Source organism: Ambystoma mexicanum, chromosome 1q (assembly GCF_040938575.1).
Source record: "Ambystoma mexicanum isolate Mex_15411 chromosome 1q, UKY_AmexF1_1, whole genome shotgun sequence".
Taxonomy (NCBI): Eukaryota; Metazoa; Chordata; class Amphibia; order Caudata; family Ambystomatidae; genus Ambystoma; species Ambystoma mexicanum.
This window is the reverse complement of record NC_090922.1, coordinates 788,452,961-788,476,784: the sequence shown is the minus strand read 5'-3', so window position 1 is coordinate 788,476,784 and position 23,824 is coordinate 788,452,961. Positions and strand designations below refer to the sequence as shown.

General features: G+C 43.4%; 1 protein-coding gene across 2 annotated transcripts in view; it reads right to left on the bottom strand.

Annotated features, from left to right (window-relative positions):
• Positions 1 to 23,824, bottom strand: part of HMCN1 (hemicentin 1) — a 1,785,366-nt gene that overhangs the window by 457,528 nt on the left and 1,304,014 nt on the right. For both annotated transcript variants that reach the window (XM_069641364.1, XM_069641365.1), the window contains exons 74-76: positions 22,845 to 22,972; positions 10,799 to 10,955; positions 9,090 to 9,211 (exon numbers count right to left, since the gene is read on the bottom strand). In XM_069641364.1, coding sequence (XP_069497465.1) covers positions 9,090 to 9,211; positions 10,799 to 10,955; positions 22,845 to 22,972 — 407 coding nt within the window. The remainder of the gene's footprint in view (positions 1 to 9,089; positions 9,212 to 10,798; positions 10,956 to 22,844; positions 22,973 to 23,824) is intronic.

The window sequence follows — 23,824 nt, the reverse complement described above, 5'->3', positions numbered from 1 at the left end:
CCTTCCACCCTATCAACACACACACCCTCATCACCCTTACTACCAAAACCAAACCTGCACAGTTCCTGAATCATCCATTCCCACTTAAAGTCACATCCAATTGCATTACCACCCACATTCGCCACTTGTTCAACATCAACTCCTGTCCCTCACATGGCACCATGCCCTCTTCACCAAAAACTGGACAAATCTCACCCCTCCTCAAAAAAACAACTCTTGACCCTATTCTGCCGCAAAATGACTGCCCTATCACTATCCTGCCATACCTCACCAGAATCATGGAACGCTTCATCACTACCCAACTGCAACAACAAATCAACACAAACAACCTACTCAGCTCCTTCCAATCTGGCTTTCGACCTGGACACAGCACTGAGAATGCTACATTTCACATCCTCGATGGCCTCCACACCATCCCAGGCAAAGGACACACAGCACTACTCCTACTCCTTGACCTCTGTGCAGCCTTCAACACCATCAACCACACCATTCTACTCAACATCCTATCCCACAGGTTAAAACCCTTAGGCCTTGTACTCGACTGGTTCATCCCCTTCCTTACTAAGCGGACACACTTTGTCTCCAGGACCCTTTTTCGATCCAACCTCACCGAGTCAAGTACAGGAGCTCCACTCCTATTTACCCTATATGTTGAATCCCTTGGACAGACTCTTACGAAACACAATGTCAATTTCCACCAATACACAGACGACACACAATTATACTTCCACATTGCATCCCCACACAACTCCACATCCTCAAAAGCTGTCTCTCTGCCATCACCACCTGGATGGCCACCCACTTCCTCAAGCCAAACCCTTCCAAAACGGAATACCTCATCATCTGCCCCTCACACCCAAACCCAAACTCACTCCCTGGATCAAAGAACTCACCACGGACAATCCACACATATCCCTCTCCACACCTGTCAACTTCCTTGGCTTCACCATCAATCCCCACCTTTCAACAGCAAGACTTATCCTCCACCTATCCAAACATTCACACATCACCCAAGCTCTCAAACAGGTTCAGTGACTCCCTGCACCAGAATACAATTGCCTTCAAAGGACTCTGTATTTTTTTCAAAGTCATCATCCAAAAAACCCCATCTTACCTTCATGACTAATTCAAACCATCACCCACACAAACACCAGACAAACAAGCCAGAATCTCCTACACATTCTGCTCTGAAAACTAACATCCACTCAAAAACAAGCATTTACCCACTGTGCACTCAGGGCATGGAAAACCCTGCATTTTCACATCTGCAATTCACCCTCCATCACCACTTTCAGAAATAGCCTCAAAACATACCCGTTTCCCCACACATAACTCTGCCCCTCCATCTTCCCTGCTACCACTCGACTACCCTAATCTTTCTATCCTAGCCTGAAAACACTTTGTGCCTCATTAGGAATTTGATAGTAATTTGGCCGAAATTTCACAGAATGACTGCCTAATTCAATTACCAATACCGCCCCTTCATCCTGTGGGGTTACCACAGGATTACAAGTCGAGGTGACACCCCATTTCTGGAGTCCCTGGGACTCCATGGGGATTTTTGGCTGATTTACTGCTAGTGGAAGTACTGCGTGATAAATCTGCTGATTTTCTGAGCTAAAGTGGAGGATTTACCTCCAGCAACAAGTCACTTTATCTCTGCAAATCAGTGGATTTACCGTGCTGTAATTCAGCTGGTGGTAAATATGCCAAAATTATAATTTGGTGGTGTGGGAAAAGTGGTTTTAAAGGAATTACCACCACCTTTCTCCCGCACTGCCAAACTTGTAATGAGGCTGTAACTTCTGTTTCACTTCTCATCTTTTCAACCTTTGAACCTTGTAAGGTGCTCCAAGACCCTCAGGGTAGGGGCAGCGCTGAACAAAAATTTAAATAAATAACTTAAAGAAGAACTAAAGTGGCTCCACTAACTGTCTACTTTATCTTCAGTTTCAAGGTCGACACAGCATACACAAACACATCTGTGACAGGTCTGAGCTGAGGCTTTGATCCCAAGTAATAAGTGCATATTTATTGACCCTGTTTTGTCGAACAGGAAATTATATTATACCCTCTAGATTGTCTGTATATATATTGCCTAGGCCAAGTCGCTCTGCGAGGAAATCTGCATTGCAAGGACCTGACCTTAGATCTGTGTTAGTCGCCATTTTAGGTTCATCCGCCATTTTAGATTCTCACTCTAAAGTCACCCTGTGTTCTAAGATGGTGGACAGTGTTGTTTTGAATGTAACATGGCCGTCTTGACCTCTGTGTACAAGTTAATGTGTAAACTGCCTGCAGGCCAGATGTTAGGGCCATGTACTAAGACCTTGTCCTTTGTTGACCTGTGTATAGAGGATTAACTGTACCAACGAAACTAATCCATGAACATATATCATGCACAATACTGTTTGAGCATCTTATGTGAACACTTGTTTTACTATATTGTATAAAGATATGTGCAAAGGCTCAACGTGAAATCCAAAGACACACTGTTGCTATTGTAACTTGTTGGCGAATGTATTAAGGATAACCCCTAAATGTATAGATGCATAAATTAGGAACGAACTCGGCACAAACCCTAGATCCGAGATTCATTAACCTGCAAGTGGGCTGAACATCAGATTATACACGGTGTAAAAGGCACGACTATTTTACTGTACAGTCCCACTCACTGAACACACCGAACAGGGCTGGTTTTCGCTGTGTTGTACTGAGGGCCTGATAGCTATCTGTTGCTTTGTCCTTTGAAACTGTTCAGTTGTGGAATAAAGATCGGTGTATCTTTTATACCGCGTTTGGTGTATTTCCTTTTGGGGTACTCAGCCTTGATATCACCCTTTTCCTTCCCAGATGGTGCCCGAATAGGGACCCTCAAGATTGATGCCAGCTCGTTGAAGGTTGACGCGGCTATCGGACCGGGATCGGACGGTGTAAAAGGGGCCCCTTTCTTGAATGAGAAGCGACACCTCAGCAGTGTTGCATGTCCCGTCCCTGGACGGTGAGCACGACGGTGAGTCGGCATCTTGACGAGGGTCCACTTATCGAGGCGGGCAGATTTGCCGAAATCACCAAACACGAGGTAAAATTTGTTAGAAAACTTTGAAATCCGATCGGACCTCCTTAGGCTTGATCAGGTGAGTCGTGACCCGATTCTTAAGTATCCTGATAATTTGTTTTGGGGCATTGTGCTTGCAAGTACAATTATTGACCAGGTAACACCAGTATTCTGACATGCCTGGGAAATTGTCTGCCTGCTTCAGGGCGTTATTCCGCGGTGACAGACAATCTTTGGAATTTAACCATCTGGCGCCACAGGAGGGGTCGCCGGCTTGTACTATGTAATGTAAGCATGGCATTGGCAGTGTAGTGTTTAATGATATTTGGCACAGACAAACTAGACATGCTTCCGAACTTCGGAATGGCCAATCAATGGTAGTTTTGAAATCCCTTGTATTGAGTATTTAGAATCTATATTATTAAAGAAAAAGGCTAGACCTGCAGCATTTGATGTAGTACAGAATTGGAAGAAAGAAGCTTTACAGCAGCTTAAGAGTAGAGAAAAACATGAGCGCCGTCATAAGACGAACGCCGAAAAAGCGTTGTTATATGACCAAGATAAACAGTCTGAGTCAGCTAGGAATATGGATAGGGCTTTCTTACTTGGTATCCAGAAAATCTATCTTTTTAAAGACTTTCATGTTTCCAATGAACTTATCGATAAACTGTTAAATGGACGAAGGCCTGGTGCCACTGCGCGACCTCCATGTGTCCCTCTTCCTGCTGCTTTGCCTCCTCCTGCTCCTGTTGTACCTCCTACTGTTCCTCCTCCTCCAGTCGTTGGTCCTCCTTTTGTCGCTGCTCCTCCACCTGCTCTTCTGCCTTTGCCTGTTGTACCAGTGGTAACACCTCCGTTGAACATGCCTACTCGCCCTCTTCCAAGTGGTTCTATACTGCTTGTAGTAGATCAGGGAGTGGGATTGAGGGTTGTCACTCGTAATACTGTACCTCCAGAGAAGAAACGAGAGTTGATTGCGTGGGCTAAGTATTGTATGGAGAAGGATGATCAAGCTAATGTTTTTGCCACACTTTCTAATATGGACAATTTTCCTGAGAAAAATGTTTTTATTGAGGGATTAGGGATTAATTTGTATGTAATGTGGGACAGAGTAAACAATACAGATCTCCCACAACGGTTGAGGGATCTGAACACCTTAGCGTTCTCTAGAGACACTGCGGAGAAAGTACAAGAACATGTTGAGAGGGTACTTGAGTATAGAAAGGAGTTGGAAAGGTTACAGAATGAGGATGAAGATGGAGATAGTATGTATGTGCAGAAACGGTTCCTTCCTTGTCGTAAATCGATATCTGAGGAAATGCGAATTTGCATGAAAGACGCAATTAGATGGATCTCAGTCACGTCGATAACTCTAGTTGAAGTATATGACACGTATAGTCAGTATACACCAGAAATGCAGAGGAAAGTGATACAGGTAATGGTAGAATACCTACAGGATGAGTGTGTAAAAAGAAAGATTTGTTGTCCCGCAGAGTTATTGAGTATTTACAAGAGAGCTTTTTCATTTGACACTTCTTCGGCTGCTTTAGCGCTCGATTTAGCTCTGTTGCTTAGTAAGCATTCAGAGTTGCCTACTTCTCAGTTGCCTATTAGAGAGGTTCCTCCGACATTTGTCCCAAAAGTTTAGATTCCGGCTAATGTTGCAGCGGGTACAGTGGCTCAGGAAATCCCTGCACACTATGTGTCTCAGTTCGTTCACATCCCGTTTTCAAGACAGGAAGTGAACACCTTTAGGCAATCTATTCCCGACATTAGGAAAAATCCGACAGGGTTCTATAAAGAAATAGAGTCTGTTTAGCAATCCTCAGTATTCACTTTGAGTGATATTGATCTGTTATTTCCCGTACTCCTGCCCGCAGATTTGTGGAAACAGGTTAGAACTATAGACGATGTAGCAGGGTTAGGAGATACATGGGCTAACATAATCAGACTCAATGGAGAAAGGCCAGCTGGTGAAAGACCGCCTCAGGTGATACTAACTTTGCCTGACAGAATAGTTGCGAAAGTGAAAACTATAATTCCCGAGAAGAGAATTATTTGGGACAAGCTTACCGCCTGTGTCCAAGGGAAGTCTGAGGGTGCTACCGAGTTTTTTAATCGGTTCGAACAGGTATTCTCGGATTTCAGTGGACAAGACTTAGGCACAGAATCTGGGAAAAGATTATTTGTAGACAAATTTGTGCGTGGATTGCTGCCTGACATCCAGTCGCAAATGATGTCTTCTGAGAGCGCTTGGCAAGCGAGGTCTCAATCAGAAGTATTGCACATGGCTCAGTACTATGAGAATCGTGTCAATAATGAAAAGGAAAGAGTCGAAAAGAGAAAAGGTGATCTGAAGACAAACGTATTTTTGCAGAAAATTGTTAGAAGCCCTAGAGGGGGCAGTTCACAAATTAGAGGTCAGTATGCTCCACAAGGAAATGTGCCCTTGGGTCCTGTAAATATTAACCAGTGTGCCTATTGTAGGCAAGAGGGTCATTGGCGTGCACAATGCCCGATCCTCCGACAGAGGTGGAATAATACATTTGGGAATATGGGTAGACGATCCAGAGGTCGGCCGGGTGTAGGGGGCCCTGGTAGAGGTCAGCTTGCACAAGATTCACAGCAACCTTTTTCACAGGATAATCAGGCACCAAGTGTGGATACTAGAAACATATTTGATCATCCTCCTGCCGCTTACCTCTCTGAAGAACTTCCTTTTGATGACATTCTGTTTCGCTAGGATTGCCCGAAACAGGGTTTGGAACCGACGCCTATTCTCGTTAATCAGAAAGGTCCCTACGTTGAAATGATAGTGGGAAATAGGACACATCTATTCTTGATAGATACAGGGGCACAGAAGTGTTCCATTCATCATTCTCGGGTTCCAAACATTCCACTGTCAGGGCAAACCAATGTTTCTGTAGGGTTTTCTGGCACACCAGTTGTCTGTCCGGTTTCTTCGCCGGTACCTATTTCTTTGGGTCCCTTTATGGACCAATGTCCATTCCTTTTGACTTCGAATTGTGGAGAGAATTATCTGGGGTTGAATCTGTTAAAGGAATTAAATGCAGTAATTCATTGTTCTTCAGATGGAGTGCGTTTGACGATTTCACCACAGCAACTTTCTGTCTCTCTATTCTTGACTAGACCTTTGCCGCTGGAATTTAGTGATGTTCCGGAGTGTTTGTGGGCAACTGACGACAATGATGTCGGTGTTTTGCAAATTGAGCCTGTTAAAATCGTCTTAAAACATGGAGTGAAGCTGCCACGTATTCCACAGTATAAGATTTCAGTCGATGGTGAGCAAGCTTTGAAATGCATCATCTCCGATTTTGTGCATCGAGGGGTGATTGAGGAAATTGCAGGTAGTTTGTGCAATAGTCCGATTTTACCCGTTTACAAAAAAGGTGATTCCTTTTCGTTTCATAATTGATTTACGTGCCATCAATAAGATCGTCGCTCCACAATTTCCAATTGTGCCTGATGTGACGACGATATTGACTATGATTCCGGCTTCAGCTACTCACTTTAATGCTGTGGATCTAAAGAATGCTTTCTTTAGTATTCCTATACACAAGAACAGTAGATATTTGTTCGCGTTCACCTTGGGGGGACGCTCCTTCACATTTACCCGCGCACCTCAGGGTTACACGGAAAGTCCTATCATCTACAGTAGGGCTTTGAAAGAGCAGCTCGATACCCTTGAGTTGCCCTCTACTTGTACACTGCTTCAATATGTTGATGACTTGTTGTAAGCCGATGACTCAGAGAGCGCTTGTAAGGAGGGCACTTTGTTGTTACTTATTCACCTGGCTAAACACGGACATAAAGCTTAGCTTAAAAAATTTCAATATTGTTGCCAGGAGGTCGCCTATTTAGGCTATCTCCTGTCAAAGGAGGGAAGAAGATTGACGCCTGAATGGATAAAACTCATTTCTAGCATGTCTGTTCCAAATACACAGAAAGAAGTTAGAGCCCTGATAGGAATGGCTTCTTACTGTAGGCAGTGGATCCCTAATTTTTCGTTAACGATTAAGCCGATGTTGGCTTAATGAGCATGGAGCACCAGCGTGTATTTGTTTGCTCAAGACTGCATTGTGCTCAGCGCCAGTTTTGGGCACACCAAATTATGAAAAGGCCTTTGTGTTGTTTGTGCATGAATGTGATGGATGTGCTTTGGCTGTATTAACACAGGAACATAGAGGGACGAATAGGCCATGCGGTTACTTTTCTTCCTCCCTTGATCCTGTAGCATGCGCTTGGCCAAGATGTTTGTGAGCTGTCGCTGCTGCTGCGTCTGTAAAACAGAGTGAGGGAATGGTCCTAGGCCATGCTTTAAACCTGATGGTACCTCACTCTGTAGATGTTCTACTGAAGAGAACTCAAACGCAACGCCTCACTTCCGCACGGTTCACGAGAGATGAATTGATCTTGTTTGCGCCACACATTCAAGTTAAGATGTGTTGTGTTCTTAATCCCGCTGAACTTTTACCTTTCCCGCAAGGTACTGCTTGCAGTGACGAAGAGTCACACGACTGCCTTTACACTACCGAACAAGAGACAAAGGGTAGAATTGATCTAAATGATACTCATTTAAACAGTCCACAAGGGGAGCTGTTTTGCGATGGCTCCTGCTTCAAACTTCCGGATGGTACATCCACAGCTGCTTATGAGCATGATCGTGGAAGCACGATCGTGGAAACCAAGAGAATCACACATAACTCCGTGCAGGCCACAGAGATTATAGCATTGACCGAGCTTGCGAACTTTCCGAAGGGCTTACCGTAAATATATACACTGACAGTCAGTATGCCTTTGGGGTGGTTCACAACTTTGGGAGACTTTGGTCAGAAAAAGGGTTCTTAACTTCACATGGTACAAAAATCCAGCATGGCTCCCTGATATTACGGCTACTCTCAGCGCTTGCACTCCCTACTCAGCTGGCTATCGTATGGCTATCGTAAAACATCTAGCATAACCTGAAATGTGATGAGCACTGAGCTTCCAAATTCTGTGGTCGCTGAATATGGAGAAACCTCCAGGATAGACCCAGTGACCAGAACATGTCTCAAAATATGTGTGTGTGATGATATGAAGCAGGATAGAGAAAGAGAGAAACACTATATCGTTTGTGAACATTTGATATTTGTGGATATTGCTGACACTTGGATAGAAAATCAGTTAATTTTCGAAAAATAAAATGTTTGCCTGGAAAAGGTGGAGCTTAAAGGTGTGCCACAGAGATTATTAGACGGTGAGCTGTTACTCATTGTATGTGTAATAACCGCATAATAAATGGCAGCTTGCAATTCCCATACAAGATCCTGCAAATAATATCTAATTGCAGGCTAGTTGTGACATCATTACGGACCTGTAATAAGAAAATCACATCACTTCTGCTCTCTATCTAGTTGCAACAGCTGAGTTGCGATGTCACAATGCCTGATGCTTGAGCCAGCACAGAGCAGAATTCCAGCTGTTACTACATCACATAATTGTAGGCGTGACAACTTTTTAAATTCCTTTCATATAAAATGGCTTTCTGTGACACTTCGCAGCCATTAACTGATAAGGAACTACTCATTGCAGTATGTTTATTTTGTGCACTGCTGGAGTTTAATGCATGAGTGCAAAGATTTGCATATCATTACTTACTTAAAAGCACGAAAAGAAAACTGCTCAGACATATTTTATTGAATTGCTCAAACTAGTTTTCTGCTACACATTAGTTCCTGCATATTAGCGTTTTAATCCACGTAGACCTCACGTTGATTATAAGTAAAGGCAGCTGCGTGATCTCATACATTAAGCAAGAGCCCTGGCATTAAAGGAGATGACAGGGTGTGGCCATGTATTATAATGGATAAAATACACCCTGCCATACATAAAAAAGGATAATGCCATTCACCTTGGAGTTCATTCACGGGAACTCCTCTGTGACTTGCAATATCCTTATATCACACTCTAGGGGATACTTTATGCTCTATAACCTACACACAGACAACCAATGTCATAATAGGTAACTTACCTTGAACAGATAAATCAATTAACCTTTGATCTTCACCAGCTTCATTGACTGCCACACACTCATAAGCTCCTGTGTCGTCCACAGTGGGAGAGATTATCACAAGTGACCCAGAGGACAAAAGCCTGGAAGACAGATCAATGTTTTAGGATAATGTCACTACAGCAAGTATTCAAATGGGGCAGCATCACTAAGGAAGGACTTACAATTGTGTTGGCTTGAAAGGAGCTTACACTTGCTAACATGTACCAAAGTTGCCTTCAATAAGCGTCCAGAACTCTGTGATAGTGGAAGCAGGTGTGAACAGATTCTGCATAAGTGAGCTAATAAGGGGAACAGAATCAACTATTTAGAAAAGTCTCTATAGAATTAAGAGTACCCTTACAATCAATAGCAGGAATGAATGGAAATCCATTTCAAAATATGGAAACAATCTAAAGGCCAATCGCATTTTTATGAATGTAGGGATTATTCCTAAATAGTGTATTCACTGGAAGCTCTTAAAACGTGTCAACGGCGCATCGCTTGCGCTTTGCTGTGAAACCTTTTGGGAAAGCCTCAGAAATGACTTGAGACTACATCAACAAGATCAGAAATTACTTTTTTGAGGATAGGGAGTCAACAAAGAACTAGTGCTGAGGTCATATGCTATTGTCTGCCTTCAGCAGAAGAGATTGTGAGCTTTGTGGGACAGTCCTCTCATTTTAACTTCATCAATTGTTTTCACTCTGGAATCAAGGCAACTATAACCAAAATCAGTATGCAAATATTTCCAGGCAAACACTCTTTCTTGAATATTTAGCATTTGTCAGTGATATGCCATACTCTAAATGCACTACTGTTACATTTTAGAAGCTTTTTTAACACATCCAATTGTATATGTCACAACAAGCACAATCCTCTCTTACAATGCACAATATTCCCTTCCACAATAAGTCATATTATGAATTACAATTTATAATATTGTTTGTTGCAATATGCAATTATATTTTGCAGTAGAGCATACCCCTTGTTTCAGTGAATTATACAGCATGAATCCCGTTCCATTACAATATGCCATATCTTCTCCAAAAGCATGCATTATCCACTAAAATGCTGTTTTATTTCCTATATCATGCTATTTCCTCTCCAACAGCATGTCATATCCACTCACATGCATGTCATAACCTTGCCTATACTATACCATATCATACACCATTTTGTATCCATTCCTGCAGTATAGTGCATCTTCCCCTACCGCATGTCCAATCCCATGGTTTCTCCGATCATATGACATACCATATCATCACTGAAACATGTAATATCCACATAAACACTGTGTTCTATACTCTTTTTTTAATCTTCTACAACATGGCACATCCTCTCCTATAGCAGGCCAATTAATCTATTTAACAACTTCTAATATTCCCCTATGCATAGCCAAATCCTTTCTTAGAATATACCATCTCCTCTTCTACAGTGTAATATATCGCCCCCAGAAGCATTCCATCTTCTCTCCACACTGTGAAATAACCTTCCCTACAGCTTGTCATGTCACCACATATATTATACTACATCATACTCACCTCATTAAACCCAAAGAAATCCATTCAGTGTCATGACCATAACCCAAATTCCTTGAACGTTATTGAATATTCAGCAGTGCTACAAATATTACATGGTCATGTCAATTTATTGCAAATATCCTGATTTCCTGCTAATATTTTTCTGACCTGTACATATTCTGATTCTGATCTGTATTGAACATTTGTCCATTCTTCTTCCAGTTGACCAATGGCTTTGGGATTCCTGTGGTCTCACAAGAAAGAGTGGCTTGCACATTCACTGTTACTGTGATGTTGGTTGGTCCAAGAGCAATTGATGATGGAACTAAAGAAATAGATGACAAGGGCATTAACAATTATTCTCAATATGAGTTTGCAAATTCACATTCTAATTGTCTATTCTAGATGATAAATTAATAATAGCTTTCTGAGATGTGCATACATATTTCATCTTTTTGAAACACTTGGGCCAATTGATGCATTTCCATTACCTATTTGTTCTGTTCTGACACTGAAACATGTATCTTACATTTCAACCAATGGATAACATTTCCAATATACAATGGTCCCCTTCTAAGTTCACAACAAAATAGGGAAACCACTAGTTCCTTGACTCACTGATTGGTATATGGACTGTGTCCTGACAAATGGGCTCTACCCCTAATACCTTCTGCTTATACAGAGGCCCAGATAAAGTGGCCTTGTGGGAATTACCCTGTGTAATCTGCTTGGTCTGTCCCCAGAGTATGCTCATAGACTGCTCCACAAATGATCTGGTATTAGATCAGGCCACAGAAATTTTTCTGGTAGTCCTTCCATGGATTCATTTACTCCTAAACAGTGTTCATCCCGTTCCACGTGTGTCTGGGACCCAGATTATTCTGATGGTACTGTTTCTTAGATCTATCTAATCCATAGATTGTACCCCAGACTGAACTGTGTAGACTGTGCCCCTGTATAGTTTCCCTAGCTTGTGCCAGAGCTAATTTACTTAGATGGTACACCCAAATCCTACCGCATCTAGATCATGCCCCCAGATTACTTTCTAGACGGTGGCCCAGAATATCCTACTTCCAGAATCTTTCTGAATAATATGATTTTAACCTAGATGTTTTTAAGGGAAGAGGTCTGCCACAATAATTTGCTTTTACATTGCTGCCCTCATTTTAATTTGTTGTCTGACATTGCCATACTGAATAGACTTTATATTATGTCAGATCATCCTGCTTGGACGGTCCACATTTCTTTCAGCCATAACACCTTGGACAGCCAAAATGAAAAGGACTTGTAAAGATACCGGAAATAGATAAGAAAAATGTGACATAGCCAAAAATCCACCCCAGCTGCCAGGAAACCTGCCAGGACAAACAAGAACACCAAGAAATCTCCTATGGACCAACACCAATGGTGAAGAAGTCCAGATGAGCCACTCTTCCAAACAATGCACCCCACATAGTAAGTCTTTGATACATTGCCAACTAACAGAACTAACCACACAAGGAAGGCACACACCAGGCGTGCACAATCAGAAAGAGCAGAGGCAGTCACCTCCAAACCATGGAGAAAGAGACTCAAATGCCCAAAGGACTGCCAGAATTCGCCATCAATCTTGTCTCAGGAAAACATCAGTGCACCTTTGCAAATTCCCCCAGATGATCATGGAGATACCTCTGTGGAACTATGGCTTTACCAGCGTAATGAAAAATGGGCACACACACAGCCACACCTGTGAAGGGGCATGTGTACCCTAAGTGTCGCTGAATAGAAGTTGGTCTTTTTCTGCCGCTGAGCGTCCCGTTGTGTTGTAGGAGTCCCCAGAAGTCCTCCCTCTTGTCCCACGACTGAGGCCCAGGAACAACAGGATCTACAGAGCCACACAGGAACAGAAGCCAGCTGGAGCCATTGCTTCTAACCAAAGGTACTGTACAGTCTGAGAGAACTTACCTCTTGTCTTGTAGCCTTACTTGATCTCAGTTGAGACTTGTCTTCGTTACTTCTGTAGAGTCGCTTGCATCTTCTACCTCTCACAAGCCTCCCAGACTTTTACTTGCCTGCAAGTAGTGCTTCAGCTCACCTAGACTTTTGCCCAATTGACATTGGCTGGCCTGGCTCCCTGAATGACTCTTCTCTCCTCTGCTTGTGCCTTACTTTTCCTCCAGGAAAGGGTTAATTTATTTTGCAATGGGGGGTTCAAAAGTACTTACCTGCTTCAGAATATTGGTGTGATCTCTTGTTTATTCCGAAATCTCTTTACTTTAACACTCATCTCAGTATTGCTCTAAATGTACCAGTGATATATTAATGTCCACTGTGTCCTAGCTATTTAAGTCACCTGAGGGTGTAGGAAGTGTCTGTGTGCCATCCCAAATGGGTACCTGCTGATTTAGAGAACTAAGAATGTGTATTTTGGAGTGTATTTGTGCGTTACTATTATATTACCCCTTCTGAAGAAGGATTATTCAAACTGATGGTTAAATCATTTTTATTTTTTTATTTTTTTTATTTCATTTAGTTTTTACAAACTTTTTGAAAACTTTTACTTTTACAATTCTTAATTCCTAATTTCCGCAGTGACAGAAAGAGAAAAAAGAAAAACACTCAAATAACTAAAAAGCGACTGATTGGTAGTGAACTTGCACTTAACTCATCTCATTTAGTTCCTGTCTTGTGGCCATTGAGAAAGTTCATTTGCACACTTTCCTTGATTACAGTCTTAGTTGTTTGCTGAGTGTGTCTTCTCTGGCTTACTGAATGTGGCATCTATTGGGGTCACTCATTCTCCCCATACGGTGTTGTTGCCTCTAGTCGTATTTGCATTTGGTCGAGGAATCTCATTGTTGCAATCAACAGTGATCGGCTCTCACCAATGTGAAGGTGCTTCCACCATTCCTCTAGATCATATGTTTGAACTCTTCTTCTCTCCTTTCCGAGGCATTTTTCACGTTGGACTTTAAATTCGGTGCACTGCAAGACCAGATGTTTTAGATCTTCTGTTTCAATTGCACAGAACCTGCATTTTGAATTGTCCATAGGAATCTTCCTGCGATGAATTAAGACTTCCTTGGTTTCGTAGATGCTCAAACGAAATTTCAGGTATAGCCTTCTTAGGCGTTTACAGGGTGACAATGTTAGATAGGACGGAAGCGTATTGCGTCTTTTCGCTTCTGGAGGAGTATTCTGCATAGCTTTTTGTGATGACCTTTTGTCATTGATTTCAATCCAGTCCCAGTCGAGCAGTTTCCTCTTAACCAGATCTGGATTCCACCACAAAGTTTTTTTAGTCTGTGCCCAGTTGTGCTAGTATCTCTCTGCACTGATGTTTCCAAAGATGCAAAGCCGATTGTTCATGTCCTTTTTCCTCCGACAAGAATTTTACAGATGGGAGGTTTGCCTCCACGTGTGTCTTCCTGAATAACGCCAGCTTATTCCAGGTGATTCTTGAATTAAGGGTAGAGACTCCAACCTCATACAATACACAAGCTGTAGGTGTACTTAAGGGGATCTGAAGAATCTTTTTCCAAAAGAGACTTTCACATCGGGCCCATACTTTATAATCACACCCGAACATGTTCTCGCCGCCGTAGACGAGAATTGGAGTCACTTTACCTTGATAAAATCTCCTTATCGGCTCATAGGAAAATTTGCCATATCTTTGCTGTAAAATGGTACCTTGAGCTATCAGTAATTTACAGCTATTCGGGAGTTTTTTTACCATTGGGGTGTCGTTGATGCTAGAGTTGATCGTGATCCCTAGATATCTTGTATGTGGTACCTGGTTTAATTTATTTGAACCTATGGACCACGTTGTTTTTTTTTACTTGCAGATCTACCTCTTTGGTTTCCAAATATTAAGATCTCCGATTTGGCCACATTGATGTCAAGGCCTAAATCTCTGTGAAGATTTTGAAAGCTGAAAGTTTTCTTTGGAGACCAATAGGAGTCTGATCTAGGATCACCATATCGTCTGCATACAAAATATGGTTTATTGGCACTCCATTTATCTGTGGTGGAAATGACACGACATCTGCCAGAGCTATACCTACTTCGGATATGTAGAAGTTGAACAAGGTGGCCCCTAACGGGCATCCTTGCTTCACACCTCTCTCCATTGGTATGGGGTTGGTTAGGTTTCCCTCACGATCTAATCTCACCTGAAGGTGTCGGAATACAGCTCGCGGATAGCGTGGATGAGACTCTCATTGCACCCCCTTTCTTTGAGTTTTTTCCACAGGGTTTCTCTATCCACGCCATCAAAGGCATTCGCCATGTCAATAAACGCCAGATATATTTTTTGTCCCGTTCTAATGACGTCAATTTTTAACAGGTTCAGAATGAGTAGGTTTGCACCACAACCTACACCTTTAACAAAGCCCGACTGGCGTTCGTCGTATATTTTCTCTTCCTGGATCCACGTGGTCAATTGGGCTAGCAGCATCGCGGCAAACACTTTCCCAACTACATCCAATAAGACAATTGGACGATAGTTTGCCGGGTCTGAGCGAATACCTTTCTTGTAGATCGGGACAATAATCCCAGATTTCCAAGTCTCAGGTATTTTCCCTTCCTTTTTTATGGCAGTGAAGAGTGTATGACAAAAGTCTGACCATTCTTCGCTGTTTGCCTTAAGGTCTGCGTTCGACAAACCGTCTGGACCCGCAGCGCGAGAGGCGTTACATTTCCTGATGGTAGTTCGTATATCGTCTCTCTCCATTTCGATTTCACACTGCTGACTTGTCTCCACTTTTGTCGGGTTCAAGGTTTTTCTTCTTTTAAATAGTGCTATGAAGTGGTTTTCCCAGTCCTTTTCCAGAACTGTACTTGATAGTAGTGCTTTATCAGAGTTCTTTGTATCATTAATAATGTCCCAAAAGCCTCTTGTGTTCTTTCGGTTTAGAGCCTTCAACATTGCTTCCGCGTCCCGTTTTCCATGGTTGCCTTGCGATTTTTGCACCAGTTGTTATACTTGTTTTTTTCCTTTTTTATCTGCACCATTAGGTCCTATTGGTTTGCGGCGCGTATTTTCCTTATAATTTTTCTTACCTCTCTCTTTCTGGCAGCTACCTCAGGATCATATTTGTGTTTTTGTATCACAGGTCTCGTCTGGGACTTTTTTTCTTGACTTTATAGATCTCAAAGAACTGTTGATATTCCGTTGACCTTGAGGGATTCTGGTCTTGCGCTTCCAGTAGCAGTTCGGTAATTGTCACAATGTCGCACTGATTTATACGCAGTCTGTTGCAACCTGGGACCAAGGATAGATCTTGTCTCCATTGTTTACGGTCCATTTTGTTGATGTTATTCCATTCCGCTACCGCCATGTTGTGGTCACTGTGTTTAGTCGTGATCACTTTGAATGAATCAATTTCCTGGAATATGTTGCCTGAGACAAACATATAATCCAGTATTGAATTTTGGGTTCCTCGTGTCCAGGTCGGTCTAGCTGGAGTATCACCCTTTGTTCCTCCATTTAGCATTACTAGATTTCTTAACGACATCTCATCAAGCCATCGCTCAGAGTTTGCTTTTTCTCTGCTATTCACTTGTTGCTTTGATTGTGGGTTCTCGATCAGTTTCATATTAAAATCTCCACATATAATTATTAAAGCTTGTGGTTCTCTGACTAGTATGCTGTCAATTGCATCTAAGAGGTCATCTTCAAATTTTAAGTGCAATTTCGTGGTTGTGTTCCAGTAGACATTTAGGATGTAAATGGTCTGGTTATCTGATGTTACCATGTCCACTGGATCAGTGCAAGTCATTTGGAGATGGGGCGAAATGTTCCAAGCATTCTTGATTCTCAGGCCGCTTTTTCTGTTTATCAGGGTTAACTGACCCGACATTGGGCGGCCTTTCTCTTTGCAGATTGCAGGATTAAAAGCTACATCGAAGCCTTCTACACATGCTTTACTTGTTAACCATGTTTCTTGTGTGCATATAATATCGGCATTCCTCAGGTATACGGGTGCAGAGGCTCAGCAGATGGGTGAACCCTCTCGTGTTCCAATAGGTTATCACCAACTTTTCCTTTAAGCATTAACTCATCGATGTTCCATTTAAGGATTTTGCTATCCATCCCCATGCGTGGGACTCCTCCTCTGTAGACGAGTTGTCCTTACACATCACTCTCTTTGTGTTCTTGCTGTTCTCCACTGTTATTTTAAATTTCTTCAGTTTTATCTTTTCCAGTGAGAGCTGTGCACCAACGTCCTCGTCCACTGATTTTCTTTTGGCTAGATCGTGATCTTCCATTTTTGCACTGTTATCCAGTCGAGTGGACAGCTGTGAATCTTTTTGATTTTTCTGCGGGCCATTATCTGCCGAGATACCACAGTCTTCTCCTCCCAATGCACTGTCAACCTCGTATACTTGGTAGCCTGCGTTCAACAATTGACTCTTATTTGTCATAATCTGTTCCACAACCTTTTTTCCCACAATGTGTAGCAAAACAAATTTTTGATTCGAGTCTGCTATTATTTGACCCTTTCAATTTGAGGACTCTTTACAGATCTCAGTACCGGGATCTTTTGAAATATCTGTAGTACTGTGTATCTGTTTAGCGACGGATCGCTTTTGTTACAGTTGATTTTTTCCACCAAAATTCTATATCCAATTGCTTTATCATTGTTGGTAGATTTGCTTGTGTGATCAATAGGATTAGAGGTTTTTCTCCCACTTTCTGGAATTGAGGTTGCTGTGGCTTGGGCCCCCTCCATCAGTTTGCCTGTTGAACCTTTCTTAATTGACGTGGTCGCTGGTCCCGGTGTGTTACACACAATTGGTTTTTGTTGACATTGCATGCTTCTTATACGTTTCTCTTCTAACGTAAAGAAGTGTTTGACAGATCCCTCATTAGGACACTTATTCTTTAGAGGAGAATCTTCTTCTTTTGGAGTTTGAGGCCATGAGAAGGCTCTCTTGCCTGGTTGCCCCATTTCTCTCTCAGACTCAATTTCCGACGGGATCTTGCCTGTCACGATCGGTTCTCCTTTCTTTTTGTCGTGTTGGTTTTTTGCATTACCTTCCACGTCAATCTCACTGACGCCTTCAGCGCCCACGTCATCATCCACCGAAGAACTATAAGTTGACATATTTAATAGTTCTTCGTCCTCCTCATCATCATTTTCAATCTCCACTGGGGCTTTTTGTTTAACTTCTTTTTCCGTTGTCTCTAAGGGCTGAATCTTCCTCGTGGAAGGCAATTCAGCGACCGTTGTTTCATCGGCCTTACTGGACTCTCTAGTGCATTTTTTGCTATTTGGGCCCATAGGTTCAGTATTGTTTACTGTGATGGTTAGCGCTTTTATGTTCCGAAAGAAGTTCGCCGAGCTTCGTGGATTTTTGTTCTTCTGTATTTGCTGGTTTTTGGATTTCCTTTTACATTTACTCTGTTTTGGAACGGTGACTCGGCCTTGCGTGTTTAGGCCGGTGCTCTCTTTTAATTTTTTGGAATCAAAGATGTCAAACCACTCAGTTTCATTCTTTTTTTCAATCGTGTCATCAGCTTTAGAGTTTACTGGAGTAGTCCTCGCCTCATTGTCGTTACCACCTACTCTCGGCTCCTCCACAACTTCATTCTCACTTCCTTTGTCTTCCTTTCCCTTTTGTGTTGTCTCCGTAAGGTCAATTTCTTCCACCCTCCCTTCTTTTGATGATAAATCATAGGGTGTGGTCATCAAGACTATATCACTCTCTTTGATCTCTTTCGTGGTGGCTTTGTTGTTATTTCTTTTCACCTCACTGATTTTCACTTTGTCTTCTGCAATAGGAACCTTTTTTTTATTTGAGTCCTTTGGACTGTCACTCAACACAATGGTTATCTCATAGTCTATTTCAGAACAACAGTTCTGAATAATTTTTGGTTTTGTGAGCAGAGAGTTTGGTTTTGACGTTCTGTCCTCTGGTACAGGCTCATTTTTGTTGCCTATTGAGTTCACCAGGCGTCCTGTTTCTGCACTCGGCTGGATTTTTTGGGGGACACACGTCCCTACTTCCTCTATTCTGTGTTCTCGATCTTTTTGGAAAAGCATTAAAGCTTGTTTCGTCACTTCTGCGAAGAGTCTTTTGTCTTCCGTTGTCGTTTTTAGAGATTCTCTTAGTGCCGTTAATGAAATTTCATTGCCTCTTCTGGTTGTCACAACCTGAGCTGTCATGTCTCTCAGATCTAGCTCGAGTTTTACAATTTTTGAGTTTAACAGGGCGACCCAGGTTGTTTGGTCCCAGAGGCTTTCATTTAGATTTTCGTAAAGTTTCAGCAATGGTGCTACTGCTATTGTTGTAGCTGACATCAGTGTCGGGCTCAACTTTCCGACTATGGTCTCCACTAACTTCTTTTCGTCCATTGCTGTTTCAGGAGTCGCCAAATCCAAAAGTTGATCAGGCTGCAAACTTCTCTTTTTGGGAGACGGCATATTTTCTACGTCGTCCAACACGACTGGTCCTGGTTTTGTCACATGCTTGCTCAGGGACCCCGGTTTAGGCGTCAAACTCTGTTTTGGGTTTCTTTTAAATCTTTTGTTTGCACCCTCGTGGTCTGAATTCGAGCTTAACTTTCTCTGGCTCCTTTTTTGTGAGACCATGATCTCAGCATTTCTGGCCTGAAAGGGTGGTGTATTTTCTTCTTGAGTCATCATGTCAAGTAGACTCTTTTCCTTGGTCATTTGGCATTCAGTTTGTGGGGATGGCTTTCCACAGAAATTTGTTGATGAGTTTTTTCGTTGTTTTGACAAGTTGGAATTTAATTGCACTAGGTCTCTCAGGAGTTGATCTGCGAGTCCTACTGAGTCTATTCTACGAGGGGGCTCGGCCGTTCCAACTTTAGATGTTCTTTCCTCCCATCGCGCAGCACACACCCACTCCTCACTGGGGGCCTCTTCTGTCACCACGATGTTCACTTTTCCGATTGACTCTACATCAGGGGGTTTTATAACTGAAGATCTTATCTTGTTGGCCACTAAGTCATCTTTTTTCGTCTTTTGGGCCTGATACTTTAAGTTTTTTCCGTTCCCTTTATGCATTGAGGTCACTCTTGTCCATGCTAGGATCTTTAGCGATGAACCCTTGTGGGGTGGTTTAGGAGACTCATCTACGTGATCTACTGAGAGCCTACTTAAACGTCTCTCATGGATAGGGGATGTCTCAACTGGGGTGACTGGCGTCATTAGAGCGGTCTCCTCATTTGGCACACCGCATTTATTATTTGTTTTTTGTTGTTCCTTTCGTCATTGGGTGTGGCCTCCTCCTCTCGTGTGACATCAGAATGATTTCTGGGCTCACCCAGGACTTCTGGAGGGTCACAATTTGAATTCCCACTTGCCGACCTCCTCCTACCAGAGACATGTTCGCACTCTTCACTCCTAACATGCAGTGGTAGGTAGTTGCCATTTGTTGTTGACTCGGCATGGGCATGGGCACAATGTACCATGTAGGTGCATCCTTCCAGCCTCGACTCACAACCCACTTCGCCCCCCCTTGTTGCGTGCGGGTCATCTTTTTCTGCCCTTACCAAGTCTATAGTTTCCATGATTCTTGCCGAGGTGGGCGAGGGACTGTTATTTTGTTTTGATCCATTCTCACTCTCACTTCGCACTCTCCGCGACACCCACTCCGCTGACTTTTCAGTATCCCTTACAAGCAATTCATCTTCATCTTCATCATCCTCAAGCTCTGAATCGCTTGACCTCACATATTCACTGTCAGTGTCCAGCTGATCGCTGGCTGCATTAGTGTTGTCTGCGCCTTCGTTTGGCGCCACACGATCATTCCACGCTTGTTTTAAGTTGTTATGGGCCCTGCATTGGGGCGGCGTGGCCGCGGTCATCCCACATTGGGGCACAGTTCTCACATCATTTCCCCCCCCCAGCCCCGCCGGTGGCATTCCTCCTCGTACTGGGGGGGGGGGTGTTTGAATTAAATCTTCGGGTGTTTGGAACTGCTAGCCCCCGCTTGGCGTACGCTCGCGTATTAGGCGGAGCGCTGGACTTCATCTTTGCGGCTTTCTAAGGGGCCTCAAACCCCCCACAGACTCTCCTCAGTTCAACAGAACGTAAGCCGCGTTTTTTGTCCCCCACAGTGTCTATCGCACAACTCACGGCGGCTGGCCAGATGGAACTGATAACTGATAAAGGGAGGGGGGAGGTGGAAGAGTACAAGGCAGCTCTTACTGGGTCCTCTTGTGCTTTACTTTGCCTTTGCCAGCTTCAGTCAGCATCCGTCGGACAGCACTCCGGCCCTCCGGCCCTCACAGGCCCCCCACGGACCACCAGGGAACACAGGAAACACTCACCACGCTCCGCTACGCTCTGCTTCGCGTAGGTGGCGTTTTTAAAGGCTCCTCCTCTTCCTTCAACGCAGCATAGAAAAAAAAGGCAAAAAAAATGAAATGCCAAGACTCTCCACACAGGAAACACTCGCCACACTCCGCTATAATTGTTTAATCAAGAAACCTTGAGTGTAAGTGTGTATTTGGATACTTGTCACTGTGAATCTTTGTGTAACTCCTCTACTGCTCACATTGACACCTCTTGAGATAAACCTGGCTGCTCAGCCACACTACCAACCTGTGTAGTTCAGACTTATAACCAAGTTTGGGTCCCTATTGCCAGGAGGTCAAAGTTGTTGTAGTGCACCCAAAGGGTACTGTTCCAAATCTTGCCTAACACCCCGTCTCCAAATCTCTGCTGGTCAAACGCTTCTCTAAGCAGAGAGCTGGTGGTCGTTCCATTTCCTCAGCTGGCCCCCTCCTTTGGAACAGCCTTCCTCTCTCCCTCCCGTGCTAATCCCCCTCAGTCGCTGAGATTGTCGGCCTGGGCCCCTAAGAGTCGAATGGGGTCCTGGCCCCTTACCCAATCGCCTACAGCATCCGTTCCCCCCTGCACTTGTCTTCGTGCCCCTACTGGCCTGTGGTGTTCCTCAGATCTGCACATATTTATTTGACGACTGACCTCCCCCTACCAGATGGTCACTGACTTGCACTTATCTGTTGCCACTGCAACGGGCATTCTGGCACTTCACCCCATGGGGTGCCCCGCCTGCACTTCCCCCTTGCCCCCTCTCTCTCTGCACTTGCACGCTCTGAATGTCACAAGGCCTAGTAGGACTGCTGTTGTCATTTGTTTAGATTGCCATTTTCTTCCATTGTCATGCTTTGTTCCCTGTTCCCTTCCCTTTTGCCTTGTGGAGCTTTGAAACACTATTCTAGCTGTATAAGCGCCTTATAAATTCCCAATAAAATAAAGAAATAAATAAATAGGCACAGGTCTGCCTATTGGATTTGTCCATTATTTTCCTATGGAGAACTTTTCAACGGCCCTTGAACTCCTACAAAGTGACTTTTAACGACACTAACCTGGACATTGACCTTTTTCTTGGCCTCATTGAGATCCTTGGAGCTCTACTTTTAAGGTGCACTGCCACCCTACCTCTGCCTTTGAGTGAACTCTGACTGCTCTGCCATAGTTACCCTTTAGAGAGTTTGGTCCATCTTTTGGATGGAACCGCTGTCTTGGCATTAAGTTAGATGGTTGTAAATTCCCCAAATGCTGTAGAAAAATCTCCCTAACAGTAGTCATGTGGCCCGTTTCCACAGAGCAAATGTCTACCATAGCAGTAAAATGGCTCCACCAGAGTGAAGCCAAACAAAAAATCTTTATTTTGGAGAACCTCTGTTACCTGTCAGTTGATGCTCTTGGCATTCAGATTTCAAGCTGGAAGCATAGCCTTTCACAGTCTGCTGACTTTCATGCTGTAGACAGTAAACAAAACACTGTTGTAGGACAACATTGTGTCTGAACCATGGGAATTGGAAGCCACCATTGTCAACACAATGTAGAAACCCATGCCTACCCACCTCCTGATCCCCCAATTCTGATACAAAGTTAATTGGTGTGCGAGAAAGATGTGCCTGAACCCAGTAATGTGGACCTCTGTTGAGCGCTAGGGGGCTTTCTGCTAGAGGGCTGGTGCCTACCTTTGGATAGCTGGACTATTTTGGATCAGTGGAAAACTGTAAATCCCGCGGAATAATCAGTTGGTTACAAAAACAGCATAAAATAAAGTGAAAGAGCAGGGCCAAATGGAGCGAGGAGACGGAACAGGATTGTTGTAATTTCATACAATAATGTCATGCAAAAGAGAAATTAGAAGAGACATTTATGCAAGTGAAACTAACACATTTGTATTCCTTCCATTTCTGTGTGTGATCAGAAGGTTTGCTTACCATGCACCTGCAGATCAAGCCTCCTGCGTTCACTCCCAGCTTCATTTGTGGCCATGCAAAGGTATCGTCCAGTATCTGTGACGTGCGCTGAATGAATGTGCAGGGAACCATCATCTGCAATTAAATATCTGAAATAAAATCCAACACAGTTTTATACTGCAATTGTCACTAAGTTCTAACAGGACAGGACAAAGTAACTAGCCTCAGCATCACAACAAATAGTCACTGGGCCCTGACAGGAAAATACATAGCTAGTTAGCCAGTAGCCCCTAAAATTATAAGATATACAAAACTATAAGATTCAGATACGGGGTCAAAGGGTATAATATATATTACCTAGGTCTTAAGGGACTATATGTGGGGCAGCGACTGGATGGTAATTGGATTTATTTACTAAATGTATGCATTTGTTTGGAATCTATGTGTTTTCCTGAACAATGGCAGTCATTTCGTATACAGGGATTAAGTAAGCATGGCTCTAAAGTGACAGTAATTCTGTTACTGCCACTTTATTGCTGCATTACCACACCCTTGTACTACGAGTTTCAGGAGTAAGGTGCAGGATGTACCTCTAACAAAAGGCTGCAGGTAAATCGTCCACCTTACCACCGAAAATCTTCAGGATTTCCACAGCGGAATTACTGTTTGTGGTAATTCCCAGAAATGTCCAATGAGGACTAAAACCACCGGGCCACCACCTGTAATCCTGCCCTAGTACCATAGGACAGAGAGGAGGAAAAGTCCTTGCAGGACAAGGCTGTGGTGTTGAGCGACGCAGGTGCGCAGGAGACGCAGCCTGCCGATACATAGCTCGCAACGCAACGTCCACGCTTCCGAGCCTTTAAGAACCAAGGATCGGACTCATTGTGGCAAAGCCCTCACAGGACACGGCAGCAGTGTTGAGCGATGCAGGTGTTTGCCAATGAAGGGGTTCGGAACGGGACGCCGAATGAAAGAGTGCGAGCATGCAGCGCAGCCTT